General features: G+C 39.2%; 1 protein-coding gene across 1 annotated transcript in view; it reads right to left on the reverse strand.

Moving 5' to 3' along the window:
• GALNTL6 (polypeptide N-acetylgalactosaminyltransferase like 6) overlaps window positions 1–26,071 on the reverse strand; it is a 431,047-nt gene that overhangs the window by 19,472 nt on the left and 385,504 nt on the right. The window contains exons 8-10 of the mRNA XM_058024028.1: window positions 20,768–20,875; window positions 9,354–9,575; window positions 2,221–2,337 (exon numbers count right to left, since the gene is read on the reverse strand). Coding sequence (XP_057880011.1) covers window positions 2,221–2,337; window positions 9,354–9,575; window positions 20,768–20,875 — 447 coding nt within the window. The remainder of the gene's footprint in view (window positions 1–2,220; window positions 2,338–9,353; window positions 9,576–20,767; window positions 20,876–26,071) is intronic.

The following is a 26,071-nucleotide window of genomic DNA, read 5'->3' on the forward strand; positions in this document are numbered from 1 at the left end:
AAGGGCTGTGCCATGGTGTTTGAGACTGTCAGGTTTTGATTCCTGCCCTGGTAACATGACATGAATCAAGTGCCACAAAGGATCATCTCTGTCTGGCACCAGTGCCTGTTGCACTGGTCACATTAAGCTACTACAGCTTGCCACTGAACTCTGCAAATTTATACCAGAAGTTACAAGTCCACCTCAGCGTCAATCCATGCTATTCGAGATATGATCATAAAATACTTGATACTTTCATTAATACTGCCAGTTTCTACTGGTGTATGCAGAACTCATCGAGACTACAAATTCCGCGAGATCTAAAGAAGTAAGAGGAGCGCTGTGAGGCTGGCCCGGGGCTTGATGCCCCACAGACGAGTGTGACAGCAGCGCAGGGCTGGCCCTGAGGGGTGCTGGCCCTGAGGGGTGCAGGCCCTGAGGGGGGCTGGCCCTGAGGGATGCTGGACCTGAGGGCGGCCGGCCCTGAGGGGTGCTGGCCCTGATGGGGGGCCGTGGCCCTGAGGGGCCGTGGGGCGGGCGGCCGGCGCCGCGGCGGGCCCGTTCCGCTGGGCCGCGCTGCCCCCTGCCGCCCGCCCGCCGCACCGCCGCAGGGATGAGCCGCTGCCGGGAAGTTTTCCGAGCTCGGCGGCAGTGCCGGAGTACGCGCGGTTCCCCGCCAGCCCGGCGGAGACGATCTGTGCTGTCCCTGGGGCACACGTCGAGCACCGAAGTGCTTGAGGCTTCCCAGCCCTGGTTCTGGGATCTAAGGAGCTGGTTGCTTGAACTCCCTTTGTACTAGCTTCACCTGCAGATTCTAAGGAAGTCACTTTGTGTCCTTAGCACAGAAGCAAGACCTTTAGATCCAGTCTGATCCCAAAGGTTGCAGGAGCCTGGAGTACGCTGAAACATGGATTCCTCCCTAACATCTTCCTCCCTTCGTGTCGTTTCCCCTTTGTTCCAGCGTGTACTCTTTCAAAGGGTATTTAAAATCTCCCTTTTCTCTGCTTACATTTTTTTTTAAAATTTTCTCCCCTTTTCATCCAACTTTTTTTTTTTTTTTCCTTTCTCATATCTGGCAGCCTCAGCATTCCCTCTCCCTTCTTGAGGAGGGCTTGGAGCTGTGCAGATTTTAAATCCAGAGAACACTGTGATGCATTTAGTCTGGACCATACAACTTCCTTCAATTAACTCCCTGTACTACTGTATGTCTTTCACAAACAAAACAATTATATTTATCTAGTTTTGGCACCCTATCCCCAAGCAGTACCTTCGGTAGCTATCTGAAGAAGTCATCTTTCAACAACTACCTTTTTTGGGCCATGTTGTCACTTAACTAAATTGAGATAATCCTTCAGCTTCTTGGTTTAATGCACTTGCAGCTCTCCTTCTGCATTTCTCAGTATCCTCAGATCATGCTTTTTTGACCTCAGCACTTCAAATACCCCTCAGAACTTCTCTCTCCTGAGCTTTTATGTTTTTACAGTGTCGTGTGACTGCCAAGTCAATTTTTCTCCTCAGCACTACAAATCTTTTACTAATCTTGGACCTTTTCCTGTGAAAGACTTGCTCACTAAATTTGCTAATAAGTGGTTAGGTCACACTTTTCGTCTGGATTCTCCTTGCTCATTGGCAAGACCCATGGCCTGTAAGTCATGATCCCTTTCCTATGGCACTTACAATGAGTAAAAATTAGAGCTCTTTTCCTCCATACTCCTGAGAACTAATAGTTTTCTACCTAACCAACCTAAATAAAAGCTTTTTTTTTGAATCTTTATAATTCCTTGTCTTTTGAAATGCCTTTTTTTTGCTTGCTTTTACCCATTTATCTCACTTATGCCTCATATTTGTTTAAAATAGAACTGCTTATTGAGATAAAAGCATAAAAACAGACAATGACTGGAGCTGTAAAAGGCCTGGTAAAATAGTTAAAATAGTTTCAGGTAGCTCAACCAAAATCAACATGTTTTCATGACAGGGTGGTAGACAATGGGGCCTCAAAAAGCTCTCTGGGCATTGCAATTCCTTTTGGAAATGAAGATGGCCCAGGTGGGTGTTGGAATTTCTGAAGTTATGTTAAGGAGTACTTTGTAAAAGCCATGAAGATCAGGAATAATTCAAAAATTATTTCTACACTCTGTTTTACCTTCAGAAAAAGAGAAGCCCTCAGGAAATGTTTAAAAACTGGGAAAGAGAAGCAACAATGTTGCCTTGATTTCCTCTTTCCACCATTAAAACAAATACCTGCTCATGTGACCATGTTCGCTCTGAGCCGTCCTTCACGCAGATGTCCAGCCTCAGCTCAGTCCCTGTGGCTCCGTGTTTGCTGTCCACACACAGGTTGGCTGCCACGTTTCGAATCTGCAAATCCAAGCAGCAACATTTCACATTAAACTGGGCTGCAGAACAGAGCTTTCAGCATCAGGGGGTCAGGGGTTTAGCTCTGAAGAAATTGAGATTGACTATCAGTTAGTAAAACTGGTAAGAATTACTTTTTACAGGGTAGAGAGCTGTGTCCTGGAATGAACTACTCTTTATAGGAGCAGCTTCAGAAGAAGCAGAGTTTGAAATATTCTGCTTAACAAATGAAAGGTAGGTCTTAAGAAAAATACCTTCATGCAAAAAAACTAAAGAGAAAAAGAAGTTCAAAGCTTGTCTAACTGCTTCTTCCATCCTATGAGAGCAAGAGAGATCAACAGTATTAGAAGGAACTGATTTCTGTATGAGTCTCTCAGGCATGGGAGCAGTCAGCACGCATTAGAAATTCAGGCCTGGCCTGCTCCAATCCATGCACTTTGATACAATAACACCATTGTAGATAAGGTCACACATTACTCCCTGAAGTGCATAAAATTAAAAAGTACTTAACAAGTCTGCACTGAAACCTAGGCTTTTAAAAAGTACTTAACAAATCTGTACTGAAACCTATGCTTACCCATGGAGGTTCCTCCTGCATGCCTGCTGCAAACATTGCAGTGCAACTTGTTCTTAAAAGGAAAATCTTGTTCTTGAGGCTGAAGCAACTGAGTAATAATTAATTTGTGACTATCAATCATACCAGTTATGTACTACTGCTGACATGTAAATTTTCTCTGAAACATTGGGTTGAAAAGTAGATTTGCCCACTGCCACCAAAAAGAGCAAAATCCTAACTTTGTGTTGCAAATCCATGCACATTTCTCCTAGAGTTCCTTAGCTGGGCTAGTTAAAAATCCTTTAGACACCTCCATAATGAAAAGAATTTCTTACCCTCTAAATGAGATAAACAGAAACTGAGTAACCAAAGTGCATGGAAACACGCACAAATTCTAAACATATAATATATAGAAAGCAGGTGCATATTTTGACATTCTGGGTGCTACTTTGATCCTTTTTTAAAAGAAAGCTAGATGTTTTCTAGAATGGAGATACAACTGAGTAGTCACTTGTGCTTTTTCATGAAAAATACTTTAGAAGTCACTGCTGTTGCCATAATATGCCTAACAAACATACACATTGCCACTGCATACCTCACACACATCCCAAGGATGCAAAACTTCACAGCATTCCACAAAACATTGCGAGGAAGAGAAATCCTTGTGCATGCAAGACATGTGCCAGAGCTACTCCGCTCTTTTTCTGATTCTGCAGGAGTGGGATCCAGTCTATTAACCATGCTCAAGAAAGATTTACACAGATGGAAACACCACAGGTAGTGAGAAAATGTAAAAACTGTAAAATGCAAAAACTCTCAGGAAAGGTTTCAGGAGGTGCATTTGTTTAGCTTAGAAAATTGCAGATTGGGCAAAAGATGGGGGAGCATCAGTTTGAACAACTGACTCCAGGAACCTTTCATCCTTCACCAGGGCTCAGAGAAACATTTAAAAAAAATTTGGACCAGCCCAGTCCTAGGATATTTTTTGTTTTTTCAATACAATAAAAGTTGCTAAAGATGAGGTAAAACACTAGCTGTTCATACACGCAACCAGATACAGAAATCCAGCACTGGGCAGACCCATAGTAAAAAAAATGAAAGGTGATTAGCTCTCAACAACCTTCATTTTAATATTATCCAGCAAAAGAGGCAGGAAAGAATAATGAGGGGAATAGAATTTAATGTCCTATTTTTAAAGTTTCATGTGAAATAATTTCTCAGAGTATAATTTTTTTTGGAGAATGTTCAATCATGTCTCAATGCACTTAAATTTCCATTGTATAGATAAAGATTTCTGGTCTAATAGAAAATTAAATGATCCATCAGTTCAGTTCTTACAGCATGCAAGTTAATTAAAATGGAACTGCTAACAATTGCCATTAATAATTGGGTATATTTATGTGACTCAGAATTGTAAAATGACAGTGAATACACTCCACATCCAATTAATGCTTAGTGCATTAAAAGACTTTCATAATTTTGTCTTGATGGCATCGCTCCATCCCAGTCTCTCTCATTTGGACTGTGTAGTAAATGTGTTCAGTCCATTTCTGGAAAAGGCTTGAGCTGAACCTACATTTAGTTCCTTCACTGCTGGAATCTCTCTCACATTCTTTATTTCCTCTCTTCTTCCCTCTGCTCCTGGAAGGTTTGCTTGAGTTAGTTTTTCCTCTGTTTTTTGCAGCTTACATGTTAGCTCGTCCTTTTTCTGTTTCATCCTTTCAGCTGCAGAGGGGTCATGGTTTGTTTTTTGTTTTCTTTTTGTAATAAGGCATTTCAGTCAAGTCTGTGCTTTTGTTCTCTGGCATTTCTGTGTGGCCTTGGCAGTTGCTAGAAACTGAACTGAGCCATCATGCCAGAGCCAGAGCCACGGGGAACATTCTGCCAAGCATCAGCACCACACAGCCTGCAAATCCCCTAAGATGCTTTCATGGACAAAGGAAGGAAAGCAGAAGCACAGGGTTTTTTTCTCATTTATACACCAATATGCTTTTTAACTGCTTTGTCTCCAGTCACACAGCACAATGGATTTAGAATTTTTAAGGTTATGAGATACAACTAGAAAACAAATAGCTAGTGATCCTAACATGTTCCCAACATTTCTATTTGTGAAATTGTAAGACCAGAGATGAACAGGAGACAGATTTTATCAGCCATGAAGGTAAGGCATTGAGTTGCTACATACAAAACTTTTTTGCTCAGCCTTAAATGCCATCATTTGTACACACAGATAAGCATACAGGAAAACCATGTTTCCAAGGACTTCGATGTATGCACTGACAAGGATGGTAAGTGGTGATATTAAGGCTATTTCAGAATTAAACAAATTCTTATAAAAGCACAGGACACTATGTCTAAGTCATCATACATAGTTAGTTGTTGAAATGCCACCCTAACTCCCTATGGGCACTGTAGTCCTTGCAGAGAGCAGATGAGGTGTAGAAGCATAGAGAATACAGCCTCCTAGAGACCAGTTATACTGACCAATATTCTCTGGTAATTCTAAAACTCTACAACTTTTCCCAGGCAAATGAGTTCCTGCAAGACTTGCTGTTGAGGTAGTAGCTGATGTCCTGGCTCCTGCAGCTTTGCCCCACCTGCCCTGGAGCCAGGCTGTCACCCAGGTGTCACCCACTTCACCCTCCACCCTCCATGGAACCTGGGAGTGGTAAGCCAGAGTGGGAGAGCCAAACTCCCAGAGGTTCCAAGAGCTGCCCTGCATGCTCATCATGACATGAAATTCTCTGTGCCAAAAGCAGAAAGAGGGAAAGTGTAGCAATCTAAAGACAATTGTATGTTCAATATCGTCATCTGTGAACAATGACTGTGGAGATGGTGTTAGACAATGCTTATGGGTACAGCAACAACAGAAGCACCTTCTACTATCAGTTTATGTAATCCTCTCCCCTACATCTGATTTAATGCCTTAAATATGAAAATGGATTTAACTCCTAGAAGACATTAGCAATATTCATTTATGTTACTTTTCTTTTGTTTGAGCAGCACTTAGAGCCAGTTTTAGTGCACTGCTTACATACTCAGATAACCCTAGGGCCACCAATGTCTATGGATCAAATATATAAAAATGAGCCACTTCTTCTGTCAACCAATGCACAGTAATTTTAGAACTATTTATCCTTTGTGTGAGCCATGAAAAAGAAAAAGTCAAAGGTAAAGAAGTCAAGCACTGCCAAAAACCTCACTGAAGAAACACGAGACTCTTACTCAGCGTGGCATTGATCCTGATAAAGGAATTTGAACAGTCCAGCTGTGCAGCACTCGGTCTGTGCAGGGTGGGGTTATATTGCTTTTGTTCAACAGATGTGTGACACTTGCTGGGCTCAGACTGACTCATTAAGGGTATAAGGATGACACATTTTGAAAGAAGGAAAATAACTGAAAGAGAAGTTAGTGAGCTCTTAGGCTTTCTTCTTTTTTCAAATGTGCCATTTGACTTTATGTGTGACATTTTCATGTCAGTGCTGTAAAAATCCATGAGTTGGGGGCAGAGAAAGGAGTACTCTCAGGTTCTGCAGCTTAGCATTGCTGCATTGACTGAGACACTTCCTCATTAAATTATTGAAGTTCATGTAACAGCAAGTGAAACCAAGATTAAATAATTCTCTTTTGACTGAGTAAAACAACTTTTTTTTACACCATCTTGACTATAGAACTGATGAAATCCAAAATAAATTACAATGTCTGATATTATATGATTGATTTAATGCAAAATGTGTTTTCAAAGATACTGGAAGCTGTGATATCTGCACAATATATTCATTCATGCTGGATCACAGCTTGTAAATTCATGAGCACTTCCTAAGAAAACACCTTGTGGCAAATTCAGACCTACTGTTTTAGGTAGCAGGACTTCAAATTCATACTACAAATATATTATTCCATCTTAGAAAAAGCATGGGATGTGTATTACTGTTTTCAACTCATACCAGACTTTCTAGTATCTGCAAAAGAGTAGGAACAAAACCTAATTGAAAACTTTCCTCTTTTCCACAGTGGAAAAGAGTACAGTTACACCACTCAAACACAGAACTGCCAGTCTCACTAACATTAATCTACCTGGATTCGCTGTTACATTGCTCTACTGCACATATTTCAGATGTTACAAGGCAGAACAGATTATCAAGGGTATGTAGACCCTGTCAGCTACAAGGACAAAGGCACAAACACACATAAGAGATAGGGCCATGACAAATGTAGAAAAAACCTGCTTTTTGTTTTCAAAATGTCCCTATTTTCTATCATAAACAGATTTTTTCAAGAAATGTAAGAGTCAGATTTTAAATAAATGTGTTTGTAAAAAAAGAGGAGCTGAGCAGAGGCTGTTTATGAGACGTCTGCTTTCACAGCACATGCTTTTACTAGCTAGATATCAAAATACTAGAGCCAAATTTGTCTGTGTACTTCAGTGTTTCCTCCTTCTCAGACTGGCATAGGCAAGCAGATATAAAGTATTTCCAAATGGAAGCAGAGAGGGTACTAAATGACAGTCAGTGTTGGCACAGACTCTTGGTGTGTATAATCAGCAAGGTTTCAAGAGCTGAGTGATTCAGTATGCAATGCAGTAACATTACAGTCTGCTTCCCTCTTTCAGCTTCTCACAGCCATTGACCTTCAAGGTTTTTCAAGGTCCTTGCAAGTGCCAACAAATTAATTAAAAATTCACAGGAATGTGATAATCTCAGGAAAAACCAGAGAAGGAGGGCTGAAAGTTCTCTTCCTGCTATTTGAAAGAAAGTATGTTTTAAACAAAAAAGAAAATCTTTGGTCTTCATGTCCTTCCTAAGAACTTAGCAAATGCTTTTAAGGCACAGATTTCACACCATTGGTATGATTTTGATTTACTGTTAAAATACTTGGGTTTATGCAGAGATTCTATTAATATTGCTGTGAAAAGAGTGAATATCTGAGTCACAAGTTCCTCCTCTAGACCCTCTTGATTGAGTTAAGGATTGTCCAGCTGGCCAGAGAAATTACACATCTCCTGATCCCAGTTCTCCAAGGACACCCATGTATAAACGTGAAAGATGGTGAAGGAAGATCACAGTAGGAGTCACAGAAATCTGATCCAGCCTGACTTCTACTGATAAATTCCTTACCTTTCACTACACATTCATCTCACAGAGTGGGCAGCAGCATCAAAAAGAAGAAACTTTAACAACAAAGGAATTCATTAGTGCCAAGAAGTAGCAAACAGTATGACACATATAAATTGGAGTTTTTTTGAACATCTGTAACTGGTCGCTTATAAAGAAGAATTAAGGATTGCTAGTACCAGAGAAATATATTTTAGAAATCTCACTATGAAGTAATTTGCCTTTCTAAATATAAATTCTGGAGAATAGTAGAGGTTCCTATGTTTAGAAGTCTATGGTCCAGTCTTGACCACTAGGAATATGCAGACTTGTGCCTGATCTTACCAAATGTTTTGGTCAAAGTTTCAACTTCAGCCTCTGGTTTCAAATATAAAAGTTAATTTTCTGACAGCCCCAAGAATATACACAAAAAATCAGAAAAGGCTGGAACTCACAGTACAGATATTCCTATAGTTTTTAAAAAGTAGCACAATACACTGGAAGAGTGAAACCTTCTTTATATATCTTAATAAACTGAGAGAAAAGAGCTTTCTGCACATGACCTATCCATGGTGTGAAGCTGCTGTAGTTTTGGGGCCAAAAGCCACAGCAATTTTTCAGTGCAACCAAGGAAGTAATTTCCCCTCACGGCTCTCCTTGTGTTTTCATTTCTTCTGCACAAAACAAACTGTCAAAGCAAGGTTTACTACAGCTCTGCTCTTTACAAAGGTCTGAATGCAGAGCATCTTTGATCACAGCTGGCTGTTTGCTCAGCCCTTGCTCTGCAGTGATGCTTTTGTGGTCTCTCCCTCCTCTCATCCATCAATGGAGAAATTGTATTTGTCTGCTACTGGGACTCAGTGATGACAGTACTTACAAAATTCATAGAAAAGCTGAGCAAGATCAGTCGTTTTAAAAGGAAAGTATCCAGGTTTTGCTTTTCACGTGTGAGCAAACCTAAGCCCATCTGCACACAACTGTCCTTGTAAGGACAGCAGGAGTTACACTAGTAGATATGCAAAAAACCCCAAGCAGTGACTTCAGACCTCCTTTCTACTAATGTGATTCTCTGAATCTCAAATCTTCTGCAACATGCAGTAATGAGTGCTACATACTTTTTTACTCATTCTTGTCATCATTGTGCATACATCATATGCCCTCTACACACAAAGTTGAAATGAGTTACAAAAGCAACAGTGATAGTTCTAAGACATGACAGTTTCTCATTTTAACAGATAGTTCAGGGACTGTTTCAACCTCTCTGAACTTCCTTAATAACACTACTTAACATCAGGTTTACTCTCATTTAATAATTTTAATTTCCCTCAATCTAAAATGTTAGATTCATTTAAATTCAATCTATTCCTCACCTCCCCCCAGGCAGCAGGCGGAGGCTCCACAGGAGGGTAATATTTGGGGACATCCCAAGCCACTGCAGCCATGAACCACTTGAAGTCTTTACACTTGAGGTGCTTGCGCAGCTCCTTCTGGGCAGAGATGTCACCAGTGGAGAGATGTCTGTACTCGGGCCGTCGCTGGTAAATGTACTCTGCAAACTCATCCATCCACGTCTCGGCCACTCGCTTCAGGTTCTGCGGGGCACAGAAAAGAGGAAACGTTAATTTCCTCATGTTCTGAGTGAATGATATTCATAGCAGGGAAAATTTAAAACTAAACAAAACAAGAAATCAGCATTCCACACAACTTTTAAGCTTAGTTGGTCTCATTTCTCAGTCTTAAAACCTGGAAGAGTTCCAGTAACCGTATGCTATCTTTATTGTAGTGTTGAGCAAACACTACAGAGTACTGAGTACTTTGCTTTCCTGCTGGCTCTCTGAGAGACAGCCTTCTGTCTGTTGAACATCTTATTTTCCTTCACATTCTTTATGCACATTCTTCATATGGGTTTTTGATTAATGATGGATGTTGAACAAAAATTTCCTTTCTGCTGCTTACATTGGCCCCTGTTTTTTCAGACCTGCTAATGTGGAAGAATGGTTCAAATTCTTCTTTCTGATGTATTTCACTTTGCATTTGAAAGGCATCTGAATTTCAATCTGTCACGATACTGCTTAGTCACCAAGCAATTCCTACCTAAATTTTAGGGTGAGGTCTTACAAGTGAATGTTTGGGGGCAAGCAGCCCTGAAGAGGAATTGATTTGAAGAAAAAGTCACTAACTGGTCACTAACTCCTGGAATAGGAGCCACAACAACCTGTGGCTTTCTGCACTCATTCATCCCATAAATACATCTAAGACTATTTAGGTTCCATGAAACCCAATTCTGGCTGTGTTCCACAAAGCTCATTTTTGTTGGCATTATATAGGAAACAGAGTTACCTATTTTGCTGCATAAGAATTTATTCAAATTATAATTAATTAAATTAGCTGCCTCAAATTATAAAATAAAACAAATACCATTGCAAAGAAAAGTTCTGGGTAGACTGAAAAGATATATTTTATTGTTATTTACCACCAAGAAGGGGGCATTTTTTTCTGTATTTTCGTTTGATTTTAAAATTCCTCCTGTAACTCAATCCCCACAAATTTATATGCAGATGTTGTAGTGGAGTATGGGCTTGGTCTATTGTGTATTGCCACAGCTACCCAATAACCTTTTATCCCACCAACAAAGCAACATCTCTCTGGACGACTTTGAGGCACTAGGGTGTTCTTATTGCTTTGATTGTGAAAACAAGATAATCAAGTTTTATAATCTTTTTATAGAACACTACCTACAAAATGCTGAGATTCACTCTTTAATAAGCTGGAGGACAATATATATCTGATTACCATCAACATAAGGTAATATTTCTTTTCAGAACATTCTCTGCATCTAAGTAAGCTGGATTCATACTCTGACTTGCCTTCAAGATTCACTGGAAAATTCTTTTCCTGAATTTTATTAATCTATGTAAACTAAATGTCTCTGAACTAATAAGGCTTATCTGAATACAAAGACAGCAAGACACAGAACAAAGGAAGTACTTTTAGCTGGCACTGCAAGATAAGTTTCTGTGTACTTTCTCTCTGTGTAGCAAGTATGTTAAACCTGCAGGGATAAAGCAAGTAACATTAAAGCAGTGCAAGAATTCACAACACTCATATTCTTATTCAAAAATGGCTTGTGCCCCACATAAGTTTGACTTGTGCTGTAATTTCATGAAGACTTAAATAACTTTACAAGAAATTAGAATTCAAGAACAGGAACTGGGTAGGACAATGAAAACCAGAAAAAAATCAAGAACAACATCTAAATGACAATCTCACTTTTCTAGTAGAAAACCTGTAACACAGAATTTTTCTGACACATAAAAATATTATGTGATGAGATTTTGTACATGAGGCAAAACAAATTATTAGGAACATTAAACAAAAAGACAAAATAATGAAAATACATGTGATTTCTAGCATAACTTTCACTGCAATGCTGCATACCTCATTTGCTACAAATGCAAATGCAGTTTAGGACTGTTCTATAAAATTGTTTTTTGCAATCACTTCATCTGATAGGATTTAAAAACCATAATATAAAAAGAGCCATACAGTGAATGTACAGTAAAAAATAAAAAGTTCTCTTGGGAAAGAAAAAATCAAGGTAAGTCTTGCACCACCTATACTAAAAGTAGTCTCTGATGGACTTTCTTCTTTAGTTACTTGGCTGCACTAAAAGAACTGCATTCTGCTTTAGATGATTGTTACCGATAAAACAGGAGTCCAACAAAAATCGTGATATTATACCTGGTCACTAACTCAAAATTTTAATTCACTGGTCAAAAACTTTTTGTTTTCTAATACCACCTTTATAACTGTTTGGGTTTTATGTGTGTTTTTTTGTAAACCCAGTATTAAGAAAAACTCAGTATTACGAAAAAGAGTCAGTTCTCCCATGATTCCCCAAGTATCAGGTAGGACACTTTGGATAAATCTACTTAAAACTTTGCTTCCCTGTTCTTCCAAGACCATTCTTTCCATCATATGCTAAAAATTGCCTGTAACTAGCATATTATCCTTACTATGTTTATACATTGATTTCATAAGCCAAACCCTTCTGAGGCAGCTCTTTCAATAGGTTTGTTTTTAAAAATACAGACTCTTGATTTGCTAGCTCTAAATCTCCAGACTACTTATTGAACATGATCAAACAGAACACTGTGTTCTAGAGTAGTAAGAAGCTGTTTCTGGGGCAAGCACTCAGCATCTAAACAAAATAATTTTAAAGAGGTTTGTTGACCTCAGCTAGCCTGGGTTAGGATTTCTTATCCTTATTACCACTACACAAGCTCAGAAATCACCATACTTTCTTTTAACATAAATGTGTCCAGTCTAGTAGTAAAACTCCCCATACTGGAATTGAATGCAGTCAAGAAGAGCAGCTGTACTGAAAGCTGGTTTGGTGCAACCTTGCACAGAAAAGGCAAACATCATTTACCTTCTTGTTTAGAACACAGCATGTTCCTAGAGCAAAAATACAGGCTGTCCAAGATGAGATGGGTGAACTTGTAAGCTGTAAATTCCCATTCTGTGGCTGTCTAGCAGCATGATAAATTGCAGAGAACCTCACAGGATCATAACTCTTCTCTGCCAATTATGGTAGGGACCTGCTGGGCTTTTACTCGTCCTATCTGAAGAGCACAACCAAAACAAGAGCCCTCATCTCTGAGCACTTTAGGCCTACCAATCAAACGACTTACTGCAAGGTAAGGATGTGATTTCAAGTCCTTTGCAAGTTTTCCAGAGTTGTCATTCCCATAATTTAGGTGGATGCCTGACACAATGGATGGAGGAAGGAGAATGGTCACTTCCTCCTTGCCTGACCCTTAGGTGAGGCTAGATACAAGCTGAGCGTGTCATATAAGCACAAGTGGGACTGGTTTTGAATAGCTACCCAATCTGGACAGAGTCTAGCTGTAAACCAGGCTTTAAGCAGTTTCATGGGATTTTACTCTGTGTGGGCATACTGCCCCAGAACTTGCAGGCCAAAGAACTTCAGAAGCCTTTCAGATTAGGTTGCATTTTGTGAACGTCTGACAGCATCATTTAACCACCCATTTAATTTTCATCATCATGAGACAGTTAAGTTTCACAGTGAAAGTAATCTTCAAGTAAGTTAGAGTCTACAGGAATTCAATTTAAATCTTCTTGATTTCTGTCTCCTGTTACTATTTATGTTATTTTGTCCAGAATACTCCTTTAAAAAGTTTTTCAAATGGCATCAAATACCACTTATAGGAAGAACCAGTTTGGGGATATCTTTGTGGTAGATCACTCTTGCTTGGATTCAATCTGAAAACCTCATGTAAATGAATGTGGAAAGGAAAAAAAGAAAAATAGAATCATAGAATCATTTAGATTCAAACTGACCTCAAGGATCATCAAGTCCAACTGTTAGCCCATTATTGCCAAGTCTATCACTAAACAATGTCCCTAAGTGCCACATCTACAGGTCTTTTAAATACCTCCAGGGACGGTGACTCAACCACTTCCCCGGGCAGCCTGTTCCAATGCTTGACAACATGTTTTTACAGCTGAAAATGGCGTAGCTTAGCTTGGTTGACAAATTCACTGCAAGGCTACAGATGTCCAGATTGGTTACTCTTAATAGGAAAAAAAAAAGGAAAAAAATTAAATAAAAACAATTCAATGAAGATCAAGTAATTATTAACTAGTCACATGAATTGACCCACAAAATAAAGAAGTCAGAGGGACTCTAAGTGGACATCTGAGGAGGTTCTCAGGACCTATCCAAGAAGGCCCATAAGAATTTGTTCTCTCTTTTGTCATTTTCAGTGGAAAATTTCTGCATGGGAATAAATAAGGCCAAAGGTATTTCAGTAGATGCATATTTCTATATGTTAGGTTGTAACAGCTGTCACAAAGAAACTGTGAGATGAATACAACAGTGACAGCAACCACACTGAGTCATCAGCTGTCATCAGTTGCGCATTTACACATTCTTGATATAATCTTAATCACTGTTACAATTTTACTCTCTGGTAAATTCTTTACCACTGGGCTTACATTTAGACAAATTTTATTTAAATTTATATGAACGCACACATTTAAGACTGCGATTTTGCTTTGCATTTTTAATCAACGATAGCCTACAAGACAGTAAGTTACAATGTCATGGACACATGGATATCACGGTTTAACCTCAACTGACAAGTAAGCACCACACAGCCACTTACTCAGTCCTCCTTAAAGGAGTGGGAGAGAGAATCCAAAGAGTGAAAGTGAGAGAACTCAAGCATTGAGATAAAGACAATTTAACAGGGAAAGGAAAAACTGTGCACACAAGCGAAGCCATTCACCTCTCCCCATGGAAAGGCAGGTGTTCAGCCATCTCCAGGAAAGGTGCTTGCCCCTTCACGCCTAATAGTGACCTGGGAGCACAAACACCATCACTCTAAACACCCCTTTTTCCTCCTTCTTCCTCAGCTTTATACACTGAGCCTGATGCCATATGGTCTGGAATATCCCTGTGGTCAGTTTGGATCAGCTGTTCTAGCTGTGTCACTTCCCAGCTCCTCACCCTGCTTGCTCAGTGGGGGTGGTGGTGTGAAGAGCAGAAAAGGCCCTGCTGAGCAATAAGGAAAATGTCTCCACATTGATCACAGTTTCCAGCACTAATCCAAAACGCAGCCCCATACTAATTACTCTGAAGAGAATTAACTCTATCTCAGCCAAAGCCAGCGCAGCAGACTTCAATAAAAGAGTTTAAATCAACTTGACTGGAGAAAGAGAGAGACAAATTAAGACTTCTGCACTTGAAAAAAGAAAATTTTTCATGGGCCATTTTGTTCAGTGAGCAGGATAGATACACCTCTGTGATCAAATGACTGTCCCTTTTTAAGTGTGTAAGATCATCTGTCATTTTCAAGAGACGTGATAATACTCAGTGAGAAGAAAGCAGACACTGACCATGAGAATGGAACATCAGGGTGAGACAGGGACATGTTAAAGGACAGGTCCATAAATAAAAGCTCTAAGCAAAGTTTAACTGGATTAGTGTCTAATATGACAGGGGTAGTTCCTCACTTTGTCACTGTGGAAGGTGTGCTGGATTGAGATGACAGCACTCGTAAGAGAGCTCCTGAGCTATCCTGCAAGCCAGCACACCTCCATCCTCTAGGTGCAGCTTTTCCAATTAGCATTTTAGATGCAGCCCTTGAACTAATATAACACTGTAATTCCTGTTCTTAGTTATTCCAGATGTTCTAAAGATTTTTATCAGGTGTCTCTAAAGGAGCACAATGGTTTTATCATTTGTTTCATTTCACCTGCATAACTGTTTTTTTTCTGCTTTTGTGTCTATCTCATCACATGAAACTGACCCTGATCTCAATCAATAGACTTTACTTTTGTCAATATCAAACTACTACTGGAACATTTGAAACCTGTAATGAAATCCTATTGTCCTGCTTTTAATCTGAACATTTTCCAGGAAGCTGGATGTCACCAGCTGGTATTTGTTACAGGAGACAGGACAACAAAATCACTTTCAATTATGCCAGTCAAATACAAATCACCACAGCATGTCTGAGGCCCGACTGTATTTTGTGTTTGTGAAATGTAAGAGGGAACATTACTGTTTTCTTGCCAAGAATAACACAACAATCTGGGCAGATTAATCTCTTTTTTTTCCTAATAAAATTCAAGTGGTATTATTTTCACCTCACCTACATCATCTTACCAATTTGAATTTTTCTATTTTTGTTTTGTGAAGCACAGTATTGTGGCTAATTCAAAATGGGTGCCCTGTTTACCTCTACAAGCAGCTGCATTTAATTTGGCTGGAAATAATACAATATACAGTTTGTTTTACGCAAAATGTATTTTAAAAGTGCATCGGGATCTATCCAGTCAAGACAACTCTATGTTCCTCTTGAATATCGGTAGCATAATGTTACAATGAATCATCGAAGAGAAGAGAAGAGAAGAGAAAAGAAGAGAAGAGAAGAGAAGAGAAGAGAAGAGAAGAGAAGAGAAGAGAAGAGAAGAGAAGAGAAGAGAAGAGAAGAAAGTGACTGGAGGAGCTCATCCAACAAGTATGGATCAATACGCCAGAAGCAGCAGGGTATAAAACTCCAGAGCACTCACGAGGAGAAGAACAATACTCTCAGTTTTGTGCAAAGATCCTTCCATCAGTGTCAGAACACAAAGTTTACCATTTTGGTGAATTTCTACAGCAGAAAAAGAATAAAACATTTCCTGGACACCAACCACAATCCTGTGATGTTCAGGTTTTAATACTTTAACCTGCCCACGTCAGTTAAGCCTTATCTAGGGGGTTTCTACCTTTCACTTTCTCCCCTAACTCCCTCTTAATTTACACAGTGCTATTGTTTGTCAATATTTCCCCTTCTTGGGTATCTTATTTTGGTTCTTTACACGTAACTGTGTTTTAAACTTAACTGGGGAAAGTTTCATATCAGAAATATTTATGTAAAAAACTCCAAGAACCAGCAAAACCCAACCCAAATAAAGAGATGTCTGCAGGCATAAAAGAAATGCATCTGCATGGAAGACAGTATTCTAACTAGATTACAAAGCTCGTGTGGTATATAAATAAATCTTCTATGAGTTAGCACAGCTGGCAGAGAAGCAAGAGCCTATTTATGTTCAGCCAGTAGTTTGCAAATACCTAGAGCTGAAATTCCACAGACGTCATCTGAAAACAAACAGGATTTCATCCTCTCTATAAAAGTTTGTATCTCCACCAGGTACACAAAAATAGATCCATGCATTGGAAAATCTAAACCTCTTGCTCAAATGAGGCCAACCTGCAGAGTCTGGGGGCAGGGATGTTTCTGGTCCCAGTGAGGATGCTGCCTGCCCCTAGCTCTGTGGCTGTCAGGGGCTGCGGAACACAGAATGACACTACAAGAACATCTGCACAAATTTGCTGGCTGTTGCCATGCTTGTGTTACAGACCCATGCAGTCCATTGCCCATCCCAGCAGCTGAGCCTGGAAGAGTTCAGGAGCTTGACTCCAAATAGATTTATTTAGCCTCATAACTTGGGTTCCAATGCTAGTCTATGCAGTAAATCCTGAAAAGTAGCTACCACCATTTTGATGTAGTTATTGTCCAAGAATATCTAGTTCTCCATCTTCTTTGTGATCTTTTTTGATAGCTAAACTGTGGGATCCCATGTCCTGGCAGACAGGGAGGAATTTAACTTAAGGTTAGGATTCACCACTCTGCTGGGTTAGCATCCAATTGGAATTTCAGTGGGATTGCCCTCCCCTTCAAAAAGGCCTAATGTGCTAATGCTCTGTGGCTAATCCTAAAATGCTGTGTAAAATACCTGCAAGAAAAAGAAATTCTGTGGATATATTTTGAAACTTAGTTCATCTCTGCAAATCCTATGGAACAGTGAGATTTTATTGATATATTTCTTACAGCTTTTATAGGATCACAAATAGAAAAAAAAAAACAAAACAAACACTCAAAAAATAAATAGAAAACCAAAGAAAATAAACAGTAAATTGAGATACACCTAGAAAAAATGCTAAGAATATTCTGCAGTCCAATTTCATAGGTAACTTGCTAAAAGTAAATGGCTTAGCTGAAATTGTTAAAACGGAACCAAGAATCAGAAATACAAAAAGCAACTAAAATAATCCAGTAGAACAATTCAGCAGTTTTAGGATCTGGATGTTTGCTTTCTAAACATGCCTTACCTAAAACAAACACGTGACATTAGTTATTATTTACTGCAGTTTTGTGCAGATTTACAGGTTTGGAATGAATTAATAATTATGTGATGTTTCCAGGTTAAAAAGTGGAATCAGTGTTGACATCTGCATGCCTATTAATATTTCTTTATGTGCAATTGCCTGTAAATTTAACACTGACTGCTTTCGGCAAGCAGCAATATTTTAAGACACCTTCAGACAAAAAATATTCAGTCTTTTTATCTACATTTAATTTTCAGAACCTGTTTATAAAGCTACAAAGCTACACGTTTACGGCTTTCTTTAATTTTGCTCTGCATCACCAAACAATATTACTAACAGTTTTATATGTGTATGCTTTTCAATTTATGTGGGATGTGGCAGCAACCAATATGCATAAGCTTCCCCAATCTTGAGTGACAGGTAAGACATAAAATTGATGTCATGATCCATACTATTATGTGTGGTACAATAATGATTATTTAGCGATGGGGAGGTGCAACAAAGGTTTTGACAGGTCTCTGATTTATTAAAGCAGACATGATTCTCATGCCAGGTTACAGCTCTCTAAGCAGATACTGAGATTGGTCAAGTATTACGTAGCTGGCTGAAACTGTGTGTTGAAACTCACTGCTAAAAAATAAAGAGAGGTGAAATCCCAAGGGAAGTTAAAATGCTCACTTTAAAGATTATGTTTTAAGGGTAAACATAAGCTCAAACAGCTTGAAAGGAAACCCATGGCATGATTTGGGCTGTGCCTGAATTTGTCTGGGAGCTCTGTTCTCTTCCTAATTCCAGTCCCCGTTTCCCTTCTGCTGTTGCTGGGGAAAATGATGGGAAAATCTGTCAACCTTTTAGGCAGTATCTGCACAAGGGGAAATTCTCCCTTGATTAACAAAGGTCTCTTGCACTCATTTATAGAATCAGAGCTGGGCTTTTTGGGCTCATTCCTTTGTGAACTGCATCTCTGGCACGCTCCTTTAAACAGCAGAAGGATTTAGTAAAAACCATTGTGGAAACTACTTAGTAGTGAAAAGTACTCCTTTTGGCAGTGGGGATAATATTTCCAGATATTCTTGAGTGTGTTACTCATTATATATTTGAACTAGAACAAAGTTTTTGATAAAAAACTCATAAAGCGTAGATTATAGTCTTTGAATAATGTAACATTTGGAGGATAAAGCAAAGACAGTTGAAATATCCAGGCCACTCCTGTGGATGCTTGTCTAATATTATTTTGGCTAACAGCTCCATTTAGGGCTGACACACTGAAGATTAATCTGTCCTTGATTTTTTTTTTCTGGAAAGGATGAGCAAAAGAGTATATTTTTAGATTTTAAATTACACACAATATGATGGGTCAAGGACAAAATTCTCTTTCTTGCCTAGTTATTGAAAGAGCCCAAAAGAACAAAACATACAGATGCTCTTGTGCTCTTGTTAGCCTCAATGCAATGGAAAGAATACTGTACTGGAAAGAAGCTGTGAATCTGAAAATTCAAAGTTTCTGTTAGTGATAACTATATGTCACAAATTTACCTAAGCATCATGTTTTGGACTGTCACAACACAGAGAGAACTACCCAATGGAAGGATACGACCCACCACTAGATCTTTTCCCACATGTTATAAAGTAATCAGTCTGTGCATGGGCAGAGATATCAGATTTATGACTAGAAATGTTTTTTCAGTAATATTTCATAAATGATTTATTGAAATCAAGCTAAAATAAATAGTACAGGCAGGCTGCAGGCTGTGGCTTCCTGATGGTTGTAGGCATTCACAGTGCCACCATGAAAGTCAGTTCAGCACAGAACTGTGCAAGATGCCACTAGCACGAATAGAAATTACTCTATTTTGCTCCTACAGGTAGTGCATGAGAGAGCACATTCTCTAATGAGATACTATGTGCTGTAACAGAAGAAAACAGAGACCGAGGTTTGAATTTCTTATTTCCAGTTCTGTGTGATTTTTTGCAGGGAATATCATAAATGAAGCAGTTTCATTCAGGCAGTCCAAAAATCTGGATGGGGCAATTCTGACAGGACATAGAGCTATACTTGGGCAAGATAATAATCTCACAATTTAGTCAATACAGTTTTTGCCCCCACAACTAATTCCATTACTGAATTGTGTACTACTGATGTCCTGTTAATGCAAATTCTTCTTTCTGTCTAGCCAGCTGGCAGGCAAGCAGCACAGGCAGCCTCCTTTTTCTGCTGCAGTTAGTACAGCAAGCCTGATCCTGCGGTGCTGAAACCGAGAATATCTCCCACTCAAAGCAAGAAATTCATTCTTTTATTCATACCACATTTTCATTATTAAGAAAAAACTATGATTCATAAAGTATTACCCTATGGCAATATGCAGACTTTATATTAATGCCATTTTATTATAAAAAAAACCCCTCTAAACCAGAAAAGATTAAACTCAAGCATGAATAAATACCAGTATCTTCCTGGAAGGTACATCTGTGCCCTTCATCTCCCATCTTTTGACATCCAGGGAACATCTCCAGAAAGTTACAGAACATTTTCTCTTGAGCAAAAAGCCCCCTCATGGATATGAATGTGTTCAGTAGTCTTTGAGAAATGTCTAGAGGTCTTGTAATTTCTCACTCTCAGAGCTCCAAGCTGGCTGTATTCCACAACCAGATTTTACACAATAATCAGACAGACGCTCAAATAATTGTTACTCAGTCCCTTTGCCTCAGAAAACATCTCTTCCATGAGATTCTGCCAGTTCTGCTGAGTGATAAGAAAATGTGCATTCAAATTGGTCCTGCTAACAAAAACTACGACTGACAACACTGTCTCACTGCAATTTGAGGACCACAAGCCTTGGGTTATTCCTAGGTTCTTTTGAATCAGCGTGAAACGTGCTTCTGTGCCGAGACGTCCAACCCTGTAATTTTAAGCTTCCATTTTATTCTTGGCAATCTTATCTCTGAAAGGCAGGATAACTGCAGTAATTGCACATCTCATTTCAGAAAAATAAAGAAACATTCATTTTCCATTTTAATAGTTTACTGGAAACTGGTTCACAAGGAATGAAGGGACTGATAATGAATGAAAATGAAAACCAGCAAGACCCAATTACTCACCCGTGCAAGGCTGGTTCCAGAAGGGACTTTATACGGGACGTACTTTCTGTAGATGTGTCCAACTCGAGAGCATGGAACATCATACATGCCACCTCCACACATCCACACCTGGAAAGCAGACAGAAAGCAAGTGAATGAAAGAATGATTCCTGGAAACAAATGAGGCAAAAAAGTACATTTTAACTAATGTGGATGTAAAAAACCCACATCATTCTGTGCTGACCCCTCCCACAGTCATGGTGGTCTTCTTGGCATGCTGGTCACTGGGATATGGTAACGTGGCAGACTCTCCCACCCAGAACCTCACTGTGCAAAAGCAGAGCATGTTCAAAAGAAAATTATAAAATATATAGAAATATAGAAATATAGAAATATAGAAATATAGAAATACAGAAATATAGAAATATAGAAATATAGAAATATAGAAATGGAAATGGAAATAGAAATTGAAATGGAATAGTTTGGGTTGGAAGGGAGTTTAAGTTTGGCCACTTTCATTGTGCTTGCCTGTTTGTGTTATAGTGGGTAAATCTGCCTGGTCCAGGAATCCATCCCCTGACTGACTGTGCTATTCATACTGTGAACGGTGAAAATAGGGGTTGGAGTGAAGGCTTGAATGACAAAGTGATTTAGGTAGCTGCTTCTTACAGATCATTTTTGTATCAGCCCTTACAGCCCCTTAGCAATTAGCCATGGCATCCAAGTGAGACCTGATAATGAAATGTTTGAAGATCTAATTTCATTACAGAGCAAACCTAAATACACTAATGTAAATGTCTAAGGAAGGCTTGAAAGTGGCCAAAGTGGGGCTTTGTCCTTAAACTCCATGGACACTGATGTGCAGTCAGATAGAGTTGAGAGCTACTCAGGAAGCTGGTGTTACTACCTGCCATCCCAGAATTGACTAAGCCATAGGAGCTCTGGGTAGGTGCCTCTGGACATACCATTTACTCTCTTAGTAAGCACATTCCTTCTTAAGGAGGAAGTTTGCTGGTAGATTGGGAATGGAGACTCAAATGAATGCTCTGCCTCCAAGCCAAAATAGCTTATTGACACCCAAAGCAATCTTGCAAAAAGTCATGCCATGCGGACACGAGGATAATTTTCTTAAAACAAAAATTTTGTAAAATCTGCCTCTTAAATTAACCTTGAAATCCTCACCTGTTTCATCTCATGACAGTAAATTCACAGGAAAACACGCATAAACATAGTAAATTATCACAAAAGCAAGAGTATTAAAATAATGCTGTTTATTTTTCTAACAATATTTCCTTTGTATGTTACATAATTTGTATTTTTTAAAGTGGAAATTTGCTCTCTGTGGCTGTCTTCAAACAACCCAGTGCCCAATGAAAGTGCGGACGTATGTTTACTATTTGTTCTTGTTTTTCTAAAGGAGGTGTCATTTCAAAGGCTAGACAAATTATTGCTGTGATTAATCAAGGCTTCTTAGCCTTTGAAGAATGGACAGCATAGCAGTGTGACTCAAAGGTCAGCCCCAGCAAAAATTTAAAAGACAAGAAAAGAAAGCAGGAATTACAGATATATGTACATACATGTATACATATATATATATTTAGGCCAGTATTACTTTAACTGAGGCAATGAGAGCTGCAATAGACATATATTGCATTTCCCCTAAAGCAGTAGGGTAACAGTATAAAATAAAATAAAAAAAGAAACCCCAGTCAGATATGCTGAGGCAATAACAAGTGGGAGGAAATAACACTGTGTTACGCTTATATTTGATAGATATAAAACCTGAAAATGCTGTGCTGCACCTGAGGTATGCTGTGCAGGGTAATTGAAATGAATCTTGGGCTGCCTTGAAGGATATTTAGCAGTGGTTCCTGTTTATCTTTCAGCTTCAGAATGGTAATAGAAGCATTTTTTATACTTTCCTGAGAAGATTATTTCTGGCAATTTTGTCTTTAAAATGTGCGTTTTTCTGTCACATGCACTAAATACAAGAAATTGGAGAATGACTTCTGTGTTAAGTATTACAGACCTCCAGCATACCATGAAAGAAACTCAGGTAGTGTGGGACATTTGGCAAAATTATATCAGAAGCAATGAAACTCTCAGGATCGTTAATGTCTCCTTCTTACAAAAGCAATGAATCCGGTCTGCAGCTGAGGTATAAAAAACAAAGATGAAACCAGAATAATGCAATTCCAGCTTGGAAAGATCAAAAGAGAAGTTTATGTGTCAACTAGAGACTATCTCACAATTTATCTTTATATGGCTCCTTCCAACAGAATGTTGCAAAACATTTTATAGGGATGGTTAAAAGCAAAAAGCAGGCATTAACACAAGCTTTAAAAGAAATTAAGCTGTGGTTATGTGGCTTTGTTCCTAACTGGAATTTAGATGCCACAGATGTATTTTTTGGCTCTGTTCTACAGCTCCTGTGGGATTTTGGGTGAATCACTCTCCTTTCACATTACTTTGTCTTTTAAATTGAATTCTGGCTTCTCTTGTAATTCCCCCACCTTATCTCTCTGGTTTATGAGTGATCCAGCCTGGAAACTACCTGGAAAATGTAAATACTGTGCATGCAAGACTGAGATTCCAATCCATATGCTATACTGTAGTCATAACTACTGTAGTAAGAGACTCATGATTTTTGAGCAGTGGAGGATGTGTCGCTGGGGATAAGGAACATAAACATACAGCAAATTATTCAAAGGATTTAGAGGGTACTGAATGGACTTTGGATTAGGCTTCAAAACTTACTGAGAAATATACTGCTGCTGAGAGTCAGTAACAAGACAGAAAACAGTGAGGTACATTGAAATGAAGGGAAAATGCAAACTGTAAACTGGTGGAAGAGGAATATAAAGTATTGCATGCAAAAGCAACAACTTGGTGCTCTTCATATTGTGCAAGAGGGATGGACTGCAAACAGGAGAAATGTATTACAACAGTGGGGCTGAAAAAGTTGTAGAAAATAAGAATATAAAAATTTTACGGGATTTTTTCACTCTTCTTGAAATATAAGCCAAAAGAACAGATTTGGCAGTTGTAGAAAAGGAGAAAGAACAATATTTTCCTGTGAACTTTTACACACAGTGAGAATGTTCCTCTAAATGAAAGAAAAATTGAAAAATAGGATCACTGACAGCAAATCTACAGTCCATGGGTCTGAAAATTGCAAAACCATTTACTGGAGGTGAAGTGGGATTTTCCTGTCAGGAAATATTAAAACTGTACCATGTAAACTGGGAACTGATGACTGTGGGTATTTCAATAATACTCACCAGCACCTCTAAAATTCTGAGAAAACTGGCAATATTCCACATTTGTCAGTCCTTCATATAGATTACAACTGCACTAATAAGTGGTAATGCTCCTCCACTCCCTATCTGCTGCCAAGATTGACAGCTGTGGAGGGAATTAATAGTGATTATGATGATAATGAAAGGGATTAATGAACTTGGAGGTGTGCTTTGGAAAACAGTGATAAAGAGAATTTAAAAAAATGTATTAGCATGGATAAGGATAAAACAACTGCAGATACAGATGACTATCTTCAAGAGAAGAGGGAACCAGCATTAGCATTTTTGTTTTGGTATGATTTACGATGCCTAAGGAATGTCTTGTGCAAAGGATTGCACTGGGTTTTCACGTCCAGGTTTTGGTAGCAGGGTGGCAATAGAGGTGGCTTCTGAGAGAAGCTGCCAGAAGCTTCCCTCAGGTTCAACAGGGCCAATGCCAGCTGGCTCCAGGACAGACATGCCCTGGGGTCCAAGGCCACCAGCGATGGCAGCAGTGCCTCTGGCATAACAGATTTAAGAACAGGGAAAAGTTACTGTGCAACTTTAGCCGGACAGAGCAGTGACAACCCCCGAGAGCATCAGCTCTGCAGACATCAAAGTCAGGGAAGAAGGAGGGGGAGGAGGTGCCCCAGGTGCTGGAGCAGAGATTCCCTTGTGGCCTGTGGTGAACACCATGGTGAGACAGTTGTGCCCCTGCAGCCCCTGAAAGGTTCATGGTGGAGTAGAGATCACAGAGGACCTGCTGCCCCTGGGGGACCTCATGCTGGAGCAGGTTAAGATTGTGAGGACTCCTCTCCCTGAGGAGGAAGGAGCAGCAGAGACAACACATGATGAACTGACTGTAGTGCCCATTTCCTGTGCCCCTGAGAGAGAGGAGGAGGAGAAAATTGGGAGGGAAGTTGAGAAGAAGGGAAGGGTGGGGGAAAGTATTTTAAAATTTGCATTTATTTCTTATTGCTCTACTCTGATTTGATCAGTAATAAAATGTTTTTTCCCCAGTTCAGGTCACCTTTGCCCATGATGGTAAGTGGTGAGTGATCTCTCCCTCTCCTTATCTTGATCCAGGAGACTTTTGTTATATTCCCTTTCCCTTAGTCACGTGAGGAGGGGGGGTTAGAGCAGCTTTGTTGGGCACCTGGCAAACAGCCAAGGTCAACCACAAGGGTCTTCAGGAAACACAGGACATTACTATATTTTGCTACTCTGTATAGTGGTGATTACTACCTAAACTGTAGTAAATAGATTTAAATCTAATAGTTTTAAATCTAGGATTTCCCAAATAGTGGCTTTCCTCGTTCTTGTGAAGAGATGCTATTAATCAGGTAAGCTCCAGTGCTTTGCAGCTTTCACAAGTCTAGCACACACTGAAGAGTACTGTCAGCAAGATGTCATACACCTTTTTAATTAAAAAAAAAAATGGACCCTGATGTTGCCAAAAATTAAAATCCTGAATACTTTCTTATGTAAAATTTAATCTAAGAAACTATTTAATGAATAGGTCATATTTTGAGACATTTTGTGGCTGTGTCACCATCCACAGTACTCCAAATAATTATTTGCCAAGCAAGTTAAAGTAAGATGTGGCATCAACACACAGCACCTGTCTGACAACGCTTCCACAGGCCATAGATGTGGATGCTCTAAGAAAGAGTAAATTGTCATCTCTAGATTCACTCAAGTGAAGCCAAGGCAGCTGGACCAGTCTGGTTATTCAGCTTTTTCACTGACTTTCACTGACTTTGGAACAATTTGGAAGTCCACTATCTTACCAAGTTTTCTCAACAGATCTGGTAAATTGAACTGTCTGGCCAACTTGTCCTCATTTAATAAGTTTTAAGATAACTCAATCTAGAGCTACAGCAGAATCTGCTGAAGCAGAAACCTTTCCCAAGCTGATTGTGGTGATTCTGACATAAAAAACCTCAGTTCTTTCTCTTTTTCTCTTCCACCTCTGTGATTTTTTCCAATTTTTTTGTTATTCCAAACCAAACAACATTTTTTTTTTATTTTACATCTCTTAAATTCT

Source organism: Melospiza georgiana, chromosome 5 (assembly GCF_028018845.1).
Source record: "Melospiza georgiana isolate bMelGeo1 chromosome 5, bMelGeo1.pri, whole genome shotgun sequence".
Taxonomy (NCBI): domain Eukaryota; kingdom Metazoa; phylum Chordata; class Aves; order Passeriformes; family Passerellidae; genus Melospiza; species Melospiza georgiana.